At 54.6% G+C, this 11723-nt stretch overlaps 2 protein-coding genes across 2 annotated transcripts in view; both read left to right on the top strand.

Moving 5' to 3' along the window:
- Positions 1-2030, top strand: part of LOC115307799 — a 5287-nt gene extending 3257 nt beyond the window's left edge. Inside the window, exons 2-3 of the mRNA XM_029963127.1 lie at positions 4-394; positions 1116-2030. Coding sequence (XP_029818987.1) covers positions 4-394; positions 1116-1924 — 1200 coding nt within the window. The 3' untranslated portion in view covers positions 1925-2030. The remainder of the gene's footprint in view (positions 1-3; positions 395-1115) is intronic.
- Positions 2031-5158: 3128 nt separating this feature from the next.
- The window catches only part of LOC103766747 (zona pellucida sperm-binding protein 3), a gene marked incomplete at its 3' end in the record, with an annotated part of 8905 nt that continues 2340 nt past the window's right edge, over positions 5159-11723 (top strand). The window contains exons 1-5 of the mRNA XM_029963165.1: positions 5159-5365; positions 6173-6291; positions 6371-6474; positions 6640-6817; positions 6915-6932. Of these exons, the coding sequence (XP_029819025.1) occupies positions 5159-5365; positions 6173-6291; positions 6371-6474; positions 6640-6817; positions 6915-6932 (626 nt within the window). The remainder of the gene's footprint in view (positions 5366-6172; positions 6292-6370; positions 6475-6639; positions 6818-6914; positions 6933-11723) is intronic.

Here is an 11723-nt window from a genome sequence, read left to right as displayed (position 1 = left end):
GAGGCCGCCCGGCTGGAGGAGGCGCAGCGGGAGACGCGGGAGCTGATCCGTCAGCGCGTGGAGCAGCTGGTGCGGCTGATCCGTCAGGAGGAAGAGGAGCTGTTGGGGCTGGTGGAGGCGCGGCAGGAGCAGGGCCGTCGGGAGCTGGCGCGGGAGCTGCGGCACGTGGAGGGGGTGCTGCGGCGGATGGAGGCGGGCGAGAGGCTGGTGGAGAAGATGAGCCTGTACGCCACGGAGCAGGAGGTGATGGACATGCAGCCCTTCATCAAGGGCTCGCTGCAGGAGCTCCAGCGGCTGCAGCCACCGTCAGCCGGGGACCAAGCGGGGCCTGGGCCCTTTGCTGAGTGCAGGGCCAGGCTGCAGGCACTGGTGGAGCGCGTCACGGAGCACCCAGGTGAGGAGGCACTTGGCCAGGTGGGTTGGGGAGGGGGGATCTGAAAGCAGAGATGAAGGTTATAACTCCTGTGTAGACCACATTCTCTGTGGGTTTCTCATCTCCTTCAACATTGTGACTGTTCCCATTCCCACCCCTGGAGATGTTCAAGGCCAGGCTGGATGGAGCCCTGAGCAACCTGCTCTAGTGGAAGGTGTCCCTACCCATGGCCTGCAGGTTGGAACCATTCTGTGATTCTATGACTTGAGGGAGCTGTGCCCCACCCAGCCTTTGCTCACGCCTTGAGCACATTCCAGCCTCTCCCAGGGATGGGATGTTGTTGTTGCACCCATCACTTCCAAAGCAAAGGTGTCTCTTGCCCTTGCAGAGTATGGTGAGTGCTCCCCAAATGCACTGGGGGAGAATGCGGGGGATCCCTCGGGATGAATCTGCTGTCTCCAGACCTGGGCTATGACCTCCTTGGCTTTCTGTGCGTGTCCACCACTGAGCTTCCCAGGGCAAGCTCATGTGCCATGGATGGTCCATATAGGAGTCCAGGGGTGATGTCCTGGATGGCACTTGGGGTTTCTTGGGGACAATCTGCCCCCCACCCCACTACTTGCATCTCCTTTTTATGGTAGGCATCATGCCTCTGCTTTCCTTCTCCACCTCACCAAGTCATGCTCTGAGGACCCTTGGAGCCCTGACTATCTCCTCTTGCTTCCTTCATCCCTGCTTCCAGCAACAGGTACCTCCACTTCCCAGCACAATTCCCTGTCTGACGAGAGCACTGTGATCCTTGACCTCAAGCATCCCGGGGAGGATTGCCAACCACAAGGAGATCTCCCTGTGGACCTGCTGGCCCACCACCAGCCCTGTGCCCCTGTGTCAGACCCCTCTGGTGGCCGAGGACACGTGTGCCCCAACCAGGGAGGGGGTATGTCCCCCACCCTACCCACAGCTCCAGCTCTTCTGATGCAGAGGGAGGAAGAAGCAGAGGAAGACTCAGGCTCAGCCCATGGGGACACTGTGCCTCTTCCCAGGAGCATCCAGGACTCTCTGACCTCCCTGCAGGAAGGTTTTGATGGCTGGGCCAGGTCCAACGTGCAGCAGGCAGACAAGCTCCTGAGGATGGGCACTCGCCTCCTGCAAGCTCAGCAGAGGGCAAACAGGCACCTAGTGGCCATGACCCGGGAGATCCGGGCCACGTCCCAGTCCCTGGCCACCATTGCCTCTGCTGTGGGACCCCTGGTGCAGTCCGTGGCCTGCCCACAGAACCCCTCCACCGCAGACATGGACTGGCCATCGCTGCCCTCCAACTTGCTGGACTTATTCCCTTCCAGCACCCCGCAGAAGGATGAACTGCCGGTCCCAGTGGCTGCTGTGGCCCTTTCCCCCAGAACACCCCCTCCTGCCACCCCCCCTGCCAGCCCAACACACTCTGAGACCCCCAGCTTAGAGTCTGAGTGGGAATGCCCCAAATCATTGCTTCCCACCAGGGGCAAGCGGGGTGGGCAGCCCTGCAGGAGACTTCGGAAGCGGAGGAAGTGAGGGTCTGCAAAGCAGGACGTTTGCCATGGACTGTGGCTGCTTGGAAAACCCTCCAGAGGTCCCTGTGGAGACCTTTAGGGCTCCATTTCACCTTGCCATGCCAATAAATCCTCCTGGGATGATCAGCGTGTTGGTCTTTTGCTGGGTTTGGGAAGGCAACAGCTCCCCCATGAACGTGCCCTCACTGTGGCATGGCAATACCTTGCTCAGGAACAGCATGATTCCACTAATGTTCCTTTTTCTTTCCTTTCCAGCGTGTGGAACCTCCTGGCTGATGGGTCTGGGATGGGTGGGAGGGCAGCAAATCCATAAGGGAGAGCTGGAGGGTGAAGGAATGGATGGTGGCTGGGTGGAATGGGCACCTCTCCAGCCCAGCCTGGAGCTGGCTCCTGGATTTCAGCCTTAGTAGCATCTCCAGGAGGTGACCCTCTGAGGAGGTGCCCTCAGAGCCACCTGCACCTTCTGCAGAGGCTTTTCTTCAAGGCTGCTTGAGCTCTGGCTCTTGGCTGGGACTTTCCAAGGTTTCACTGGAATGAGATCAGCCAAGCTGACAGGGCACAGGGCTGCAGGGCCAGGGTGAACTTTGTCCCTTGAAGGCACTTTTCTAGCTGAGGTGCCAACATGTCAGCACGAGACATGCCACTGCATGCACTGAAACAGCTCTCAGAGGCACAATGGTTTGCAAGTCATTTCCTGCCCTGCCTTGCTTAAATCCCACATGCTGCCACAGACTGTGATGGATTTGGTGCCTCCCGACACATCTCCCACAAGAAGGGCAGAGTCCAACTCAAGCAGAAGTGACCTTTAACTGGCTCTGTTCTGGTGTCCAGTCTCATAGTGCATGAAGAAGAGCAACAAGGGTGGTGAAGGGACTCGAACACAAGTCCTGTGAGGAGAGGCTGAGGGAGCTGGGGCTGTTCAGCCTGGAGAAGAGGAGGCTCAGGGGAGAGCTCATCACACTCTACAACTCCCTGAAAGGAGGTTGCAGCCAGGTGGGGGTTGGTCTCTTCTCCCAGGCAGCTCTCAGTAAGACAAGAGGGCATGGTCTTAAGCTCTGCCAGGGGAGGTTTAGGTTGGATATTAGGAAGAAATTCTTTACAGAGAGGGAAATCAGGCACTGGAATGGGCTGCCAAGGGAAGTGGTGGAGTCTCCGTCTCTGGAGGTTTTTAATATGAGACTGGATGTGGCATCAGTGCCATGGTCTGGGAACCATGGCGGGGTTGGATCAAGGGTTGGACTTGATGATCTTGATGGTCCTTTCCAACCCGGCTGTGGTTCTATGATTCTGTGAATGACTTGTCCAGCATCAGAATTAACTTTGCGTGGGACAAAACTGAGGCTGAGGACCCCCAGGCTGCCCTCTGCATCCCCAGCATGGGATCAGAAGGGCTTATCCCTTGCCTGCAAGCCCTGCCAAGCTTGGGAGCTTCAGGGTTGGACCAAGAAGATAAAGATAATTTATTGCCCCAGCTCGGGAAGGACAGGTTCCCATCTTCTCCTCTGCAGCCGTTGAACCAAAGTTTTCCTGGCCTGTGTCAGGCAGAGAGGGAACCTGGACCGATGTGGCTGGAGTGGCCACAGCCCAGGAATGAGGATGTGGTGCTGGTGCCTCAGAGCAGCAGAGACCATCAGGGCAAGAGGACTTGATTTGGACAGGGGCAGACCCGTGTGTTCACCTTGTTCAGCTGTGCTTCGGTGGCAAAGGCCATCTCCATCCCTGACTGCTCACTGGGCTCCTCTTTGCACACTCGGGTGTCCATCCCCACCCCTGCAGAGAGGAGAAAGTCCAAATTGTAGTTGTCCTGATGTCGCTGGTGAAGGTGATGAAGGTTGAAGACAATGACAACGAGTGGAACCATGCTCAGACCAGCTGTTCAGTGTCCCCACGACTCCCACCAAGGACAGTCTGCTAGAAGACAGGCCAGGGGACAACACTGGGCTGCACGGCTCAGGTAAGTCACCTCTGGAGCGATAAATCCACAGGTAGGCTTTAGGATGTGTAGGCATCGGGATGGGACAGTTTGGAGCACCTCTGTGGAGCCCCTGGTCCCACAGTTTGCTTGAGGATGAGCACAGGATGACTCATGTACGGGAGACATGCAGCTTCCCATGAGAAGGATGTTGGCTTGAAGACAAGGAAGAGAACACCAAGAGGTCCTGTTTGCTCAGGGAGGTGCCAAGAAAGGCTGTCAGCCTGGTCCCTTGGGAACAACTCAAGTCGTTTCCCTTCAGATGGTTCTTAGCTCTCCTGCTGGCGGTTGTCCAGTTTGGATCATGCTAAACCAGTCTGATTAAGCCACACATGTCACCTAAAATTCATGGGCATCTCACGTGGTTCTCACCTGAGTGTGGAAGCAAAGCACTAAGCCACAAGCAAACATCCTTGTTTGAAGCCTCCCCAGTGTCACTTCAGTGCCCAAACTGCTTCTCCTCCTGCACACAAACCAGGCACAAGGAAGCCTGTAGGGTGATTCATCTGGATCAACCTGCCCCTGGAGTATTTGTCCCCCCATGGAGGAGACAACCTGCTGCTGAATCATCTCCACAAGGGCTGGACTGCCCACACACCATGGGGACCATTTTGCTCCAGGCCTAATCATTCTAATAATTATTAGAAATAATTATTGTTTCTAATATCAAATAGCTCTAATTTATTCCTGATAAGGAAATTATCACCTCCCTGCTCCATCCCCCAACAGCCCTGCTACGGAAGGACCCCATAACTTGGAGATGGGAGATCCAGGCTGAAGGTGGGACACATCTCTGTGTGTCCTAACTGGTTGTTCCCAAAAGAACAGGGGGAAAAACTGCAGTTGGCTGCACAGCAAGCTCAGCATCTCTCCTGTGAACAAGGGACCCAATCCAGCATCTTGTTCAATCCCACCACAGGGGTCCCACAGAGAATTGGGTCTCTCAGCTGTTTCCAGTTGCCCTGATGGGAGGTGTGCTGAACATCACCTGGGGCGGGAGCTGCCCTGGGAGAGGTGGGCTATAAAAGCTCCCTGGGCAGCAGTTACTCCTTGTGCTGGACCCTGGTAGGCAGGATGAGGTCTGGAAGCAGCCTCGGGTTGGCTCTTTTGTGCTGGGTTTTTGGGGAGGTGGTTGCTTACAACCCCCTGGGTGTCTTTAGAGGGGAGGCAGAGCTATGGAGGTACGGAGGGGATCCTTCCCTGGGGCAGCCACGGACCTTCTCCCAGCCCTGGGCGTGGGTGGACGTGTCCCAGCTCCAGGCCATGGCCCCGCTGCACCCTGTGGCTGTGCAGTGCCAGGAGGCACAGCTGGTGGTCACAGTGCACAGGGACCTCTTTGGCACCGGGCGCCTGGTCAGGGCTGCGGATCTGAGCCTGGGGTCAGCCTCCTGCCTGCCCGTGGTCTGGAGCACCTCTGAGACCACTGTGACCTTCGTGGCTGGGCTGCACGAGTGTGGCAGCACCCTCAGGGTAAGTTGTGGGAGGCTGGACCCCTAAGGGGGAGAGGGACTGCCTCTTGGCTTGCACCCTGGGGTGCTGAGACTGAAGGGATTTGTGGTGTGGTTGGCCTCAGGGAAATGCTCCAAAGTTTTCCTGGAGGCTGAACACCTCGGTCAAGAGGAGCAGGAGCTGCGCTGTATTGTCTGGGCTTGTGTGAGCAGGGAAGAGGCAGAGAAATAAGGTGTTTTTTTTTCTGATAAATATAGAGGTAGCTAAACACTCCAGGACTGTTCGTGCTGCTGCTGCCACCTCGAGGCTGGAGCGCGGAAAACCCGGTGTTGGGAGCCACTGCTCCTTATGGATACCTCAGGAAGCATTTGGGTGCTGCCTATGGGGTGTAGCATGAAGCTACTTCACCAAAAACTTAAGTTTGAAGTGGTCTCTCCCCTGGGAGAGACGTGGGGGGCCATGAGAATGAGCAAGTGCCCCCATCCAACAGATGAAGTCACCCTGTGGTATCCTGGGAGACAGACCTTCCTGTCTGTTGTTCCAGGGCATGGAAACTATAGAATAAAAATAAGAATCAGCTAGAGAACATCTGCATTTAGCTCTGCTGCTGGCCACAGGCTGTCCTGGGCCAGGCTGGAGCAGATTCCCACCCTAGAGGATTCCTACATCAGGATGAGTGCCACTCACCTGCCTCCAGCACAAATGCTGCTGGCTGAGGACCAGAAAAAATATCTCAGTGCTGAGTCTCTGGTCTCAAATGTGCTGCTCTGTGTGTGGTCAAAGGAACAGGGCTCTTAATGACTGCATAATTGCCTTGCCTTTCCCCAGGTGACCCCTGATTCTCTAATCTACACCACGAGCTTAAATTACAGCCCAGTTCTTCCCAGCAATCCTGTTGTCATCCGCACCAGCCCTGCCGTGGTTCCCATCGAGTGCCACTACCCCAGGTGAGCCAAGGCAAGTGAGCAACAAATAATCCCCTCTGCTGCCACAGAGAACTCACCTGTGGGCATTTCTCCTCCCCAGGAGGGACAATGTGAGCAGCCATGGTGTCAAGCCCACGTGGGCACCCTTCCGTTACACCCTGTCCTCTGAGGAGAGGCTGCCCTTCTCCCTGCGCCTCATGAGTGGTAAGTTTGGGGTGAGGATCTCCTCTGGTGGCCATGATTCCACTAGATGGTTCAGTTTTGGGCAGTCCCCAGGGCCTTGTGCCCGTTGGGGTTTCCCTGGGTGGAAGCAGTGAAGCCCAAACCAGCTTCCCATCTAAGAGTGCCTGGTGCCCTCTGTCCTTCCAGATGACTGGAGTGCCGAGAGAGCCTCCGCTGTATTTCAGCTGGGAGAGGTCCTCCACTTCCAAGCTGGTGTTGATGCAGAGAACCATGTGCCTCTGAGGCTCTTTGTGGACAGTTGTGTGGCCACCCTGACCCCGGACAGGACCTCTTCTCTCCAGTATGCCTTCATTGAATTCAGTGGGTAAGAGCTGGCTGTGCCCTTGTTCAAAAGGACCTTTCTGCAGGTTTATGGAGATGTCTGACAGTGGGACCCTGCTGGCCCCTGTGTTTGTGTCCAGGTGCCTGGTGGATGGGCAGGTGGATGATGCCACCTCGACTTTTATATCCCCGAGACCCAGGCAAGATGTGCTTCAGTTTGCAGTAGATGCATTCAAGTTTGCAGGAGACTCCAGCAATATGGTAAATCCTTCCTAAAGCAATTAACTCCCTCTTCTGCATGACAACCTTGCTCCACTAGGAAATTTAAAGTGGTTTTTGTCTAGAATTACATTCCCAAGGCAACATATGAGTGAGGTCATCCTGTACCTCAGGATGTTCATGATGTAGCACTGCTGCTACATCATGGCCCTCTGAGCCAAGGATCAGTCTTGATGCTGGTCAAGACAAGCCCTTCTGATGGGCTTGGTAGCTGAAATCCCAAGTGGCTTGAAGGAATTGGAGGGGCTTGAGCTGCCCTGGGAAGTTGGTAGTCCTGTTGGTGGTCCAACTGGAGACCAAACTTGTGGAGTGTGGGAAAGACATGAAGACACCTGATGGCCAAACCCCTCTGTTCTGCCTGCCCCACCCAGATCTATGTCACCTGCCACCTGAAGGTCTCCCCAGCTGACCAAGCTCCAGACCCTCTGAACAAGGCCTGTTCCTTCAACAAAGCCAGCAACCTGTGAGTAGCTGGAACAGCAGCTTGGCCAAGGGTGGGGAGCTTGGGATTCTCACCTGGTGTGTCACTTTGCAGGGAGGTGGGGTTGGACACCTGAGTTGGGAGGGTTTGGGTCTCTCCTAACAGACCCCAAAGCATGTGAGGTGTTCCTACCATGGGGTGGGCTGGTCACCAGGCTCTCTTCCAGCTGGGATCCTGTGGAAGGCACACGGGATATCTGTTCCTGCTGTGAGATGAGGAGCTGTGGCTTGGCCAGGCACTCCGGGAGGTTCCATGCTCCTTCCCGATGGCCAGGAGGACGTGTCCGGAGAGAACTGCCCTCCCAGCCTGGTATGTCTCTTGGTCTATGCCAAGCTGGAGCTGCTCCATGACCTGTTGGCTCCTCAATGCCAATCCAAGACTTCTGGAGAGGTTCAAATGAGTTGGAGTGTTCACAGGTCCTCCCTTTCAGATCCCTTGGTGAAAGAAGCAGATGTTGTGGTTGGACCTCTCTTCATCCACAGCTGGCAGGATCACACAGCGAGGAGGGTCCCTTCACAAGGTAGGGCAAAGCCAAGGAAGTGGGGTGGTTTGGGGGACAGGTTCTGGCTGTGGCTGTAACTATCTCCTTCCTTCTCCTTCCTAGCTGCAGGTCACCTGTGGATGGTTTGGGGGCTGGCTGCAGTTGCTGGGTTGGTCATCCTGATCCTGGCTGTCCTGGGAGCTCTGACTGTCTGCCAGAAACCCAGCAACCCTGTCTGAAAGCTGAAACCAGGGACTTATACTTTTTTTATTGTGTATGACTGTGAGGGACTTGGTGAGGAGAGGGGAGAAGTCTTCTTTGAGAAGATGGATCGAATCTTTGTGCTGACTTTAACTGAGCTGCTTTGCCTCCCCAATCCCAACTTTATCTCCTTCTCCTCCAGCCCTGCTCTCAGCAGAGCTTTGTGCTGCCTTACCCTCCTCCTTGAACTTCTAGCAGAGCACCTCTTTGGAAACTAATGTGAAAACTCCCCACCGAGATGCTCTGTTTGCTCACCTGTAGAACCATGGAGTTGGGTTTAGTCTCCAAACACTTTTACTTTTTCATGGAGCCATGTGGGTCTGCTCCATGCTGGAAACTCCTTACTCGATGAGCGAAGCATTTAATAAAACTTGGACCACTCTCCTCTTGCCTCAAGCTGTTTTTGGGAGGAAAGTGCAGCTTTGCTGGATGAGGGAGGGAGCATAGTTTGAGGGTCTGTGGGTTTGGCTCTTCATGGGACAGAGAGGCAAGAATTCCATCCCCAGCCCCAAGGACTATTTACACATAGTTGTATGTAACAAGCCTTGGCTGAAATGTATAAACAGTCCTTGGGGCTGGGGTTGGAATTTCTTCCTCTGCTTCCCCCCCCTCCCTGCTCCAAAAAGGGACTTTCTGACATGCCTGAGTCACACTTGCTCTTTTTTTTCCTCCAGTGCTGTGGAATTTGGGCTCTTCCGCTCAGCAGAGTGGCCATAATGGCAAGATGTTCATCCCCAAACCCACAGAGCTCTCCACAAGCTGGGAGAGGTTCACACTTTAGGCAGTGGTGGAATTGGACCAGCTGAACATCTTGAGATGCTGTGTTTGTTGTAGGAGGAAAATTCAGGTGCCTGGATTTATGGAAAAGTGACACCTGTGAGGAGTTGGGATTTGCCTACAGCACAGCCACCTCTTGGGCTGGATTTGCAGAGAGCAGGAGGATTCCTGCAGACCCTTAACCCACGCTGGGGGACTTGTCTTTGTCATAGAAAACAGAGGAAATGGATATTTTGCACAAGCTTGTGTGCCTTGGGGTGTCATCCAGCGCCCTGGAGACCCTCAGCCAGATGTCCTGGGATAAATGTCACCTTGGGCTCTTTGGTACAGGGTTCCAAGCTGAACTTAAGATTTTAGGTCACCCCAAACTTTCTCCTGGTGAAGAAATATTTCTTCCTCCCAGGCCACAAGTTGTGGCTGCTGAGACATGTTGAACCTTCTTGTCACCAATTTCTTCTTGACCAACATTTTCTCCAGGTGTTCAGGGCCCCTTATCATTCTTTGGCATAGGTGCAGGGACTGTCTCTGGTTTGCTGAGACACACAGAGGGTCCCTTTAAGTTAAAACCCTTTCCCTCTGCCATCGGGCACAGCCAAAATACCTCCCCTGGTGTCAGGATGGAAGACAAGCAGAGGCCAAATCTGGTCAATAAGGAAATGGGGGATGGGGAAAAGCTCTCTGACTACCCAGAGCAGCCATCCAATTCCAGCAGCACCCTTAGCACTGACTGAGGGGTTTGACTTAAAACTTTGTTATAAGGAAAAGTGGGATGTGCTTTATCTGATGGTGGGGCAACACTGGGGTTTGTGCTTTCCCACTGCCCTGGGACTTTCTGGCCTTTGCCTTTCCCAAGAAATGAGTTCATGCTCTTTCCCAGCTGTGCTGGTCTGTGGCTCCAATTCTATGAATCCAATGTGCTGTGCTTGGAATAAAGTTGGGACAGAAGAAATCCCCTCTTCCATAGGGAAATACCCCCTCTTCCCAGAGCCTGTGATCATATCACCCTCTGGTCTTTCCCTCTTCTCATTTGTGCTGTGTAAACATGAGGTGATCCATCCAAGGGATTTATCCTCCTTCTGGGTTCAAGCCCTGGTACCCAGAGACCCCCCCAAGCTGGAGCTTTCCAGGGTGAAACCAGGCATCTCCCATGGTCCTTGCAGCCAAGGACTCATCTGAGCAGAGATTCTGCCCCGGGGAGGGGGGGCAGCCACATATTTACTGAATCAGCATCGCCTGCTGCTATCTCCCTGACGCAGGAGCTCAGCCTCTGGAATCCCCGGCATTTCCAAGCAAGTGCCACTTTCAAGGTATGTATTTTAAACATGGAGAGGTCCTGGACCCGCTGGCAGCAACAGGGCTGGGGCATTGGATCCCTGGGGAAAAGCAGAAGGTTTTACCCTAGTCCATAAATGTTCCTACCGGTGGGTTTTGGGGATGTCGAGTCAGGCGCAAGCCAGTGCCAGGTCCAAACCCAGTGGGATTTCTGCTAGGATTGGGCTGGTCAACATCTGCCCCTAAAACTTTCTCTTTCTCTTTCTTTTCCTAGAAGTGGCTCAGCTGTTCCAGCTCAAACATCCAAATCAGGGCATTTCTTCTGTCCCTAAGGTTTGCCAGGGACATCCTGAAAGGTGGCGAGGGGTTTGGGGTATGAAATGGAACATCCATCATGTGGAGTCAAGGGGATACTGGCAGAGCTCTGACAGGGAAAAAGAGTGAAGACACTCAAAAGAAGGAACAGAAACTCCATAATAATAATAATAATACTGAGCCTTGCAATAATATATATAATTAAATAACCCCATAATAATGAGTTTAACAAATAACGAGGCTTGAAAATCTATAAGATTTCTTTTCAAGCAGCTTTTCCTGTTCTCACCAGGCCCTTTTCCCTGAAGGCAACAAAACAAATATAACAGAAAGAGCCAGGGAAGGGCAACAGAGATAAAAAGGAATGATTGGGGCTCTGACCTCACTGCTGAGGCTGAAACAGGGGGGTGTGGGGCCCCCACTGAGAACAGCCACGCTTGTGACAGTGGTGAGGGCTCTGCATCATTGCTGCTGACCCAACACCCCATCCTGGCCCTGCTGAGAGCAGGGGGATGCACAGAGCCCACCTTTGGGATCGAACTGTGAACGTGTGGGCTGCTGCCCACCCATCAGCATCTGAGTGGAAAACCAAAGTCCCAGGGGGGCCAATGGTGCCGGGCTGGGATGGTCCCCGGGATTTGGGATCATGGACCCTGCTCTCCCCACTGCTGTCACCCCCGCAGCAGCCTTGAAAAGCCCCTTATCACCTTCTAACCTAAACAAGTCACTTTGTACCCGTCTCCCCGTCTCCGGCTTCTGCTGAGTTTTATAAACAACTTCCCCAAAGAGGCTGACGAGGATGTTTGCTCTTGCCTTGGGCAGCCCGGGGGCAGGGGGTCCCGGCACCCCGGAAATGACGGGGTCATGCCTCCCCTCTCCCCGCACCCACGAGGGCCGCCCTTTGGGTGCCATTGGCCCCCAAACGGGAGCCCGGGGGCAGACGGCTCCTGCTTCTGAGGGGATATAAAGGCTGAAGGAGCAGCCCCAGTCCTCTGTGCCAGGGCTTGCTGGAAGAAGGAGGGATGGGACCCGAAAGCAGCTTGATCCTCTCTCTTCTCTGCTGGGCGGCGGGCGAGGTGGCTG

This window comes from Manacus vitellinus, unplaced genomic scaffold (assembly GCF_001715985.3).
Source record: "Manacus vitellinus isolate BGI_N305 unplaced genomic scaffold, ASM171598v3 scaffold_53_pilon, whole genome shotgun sequence".
In the NCBI taxonomy this organism is placed as follows: Eukaryota; Metazoa; Chordata; class Aves; order Passeriformes; family Pipridae; genus Manacus; species Manacus vitellinus.
This window is presented reverse-complemented; position numbering and strand designations above follow the sequence as displayed.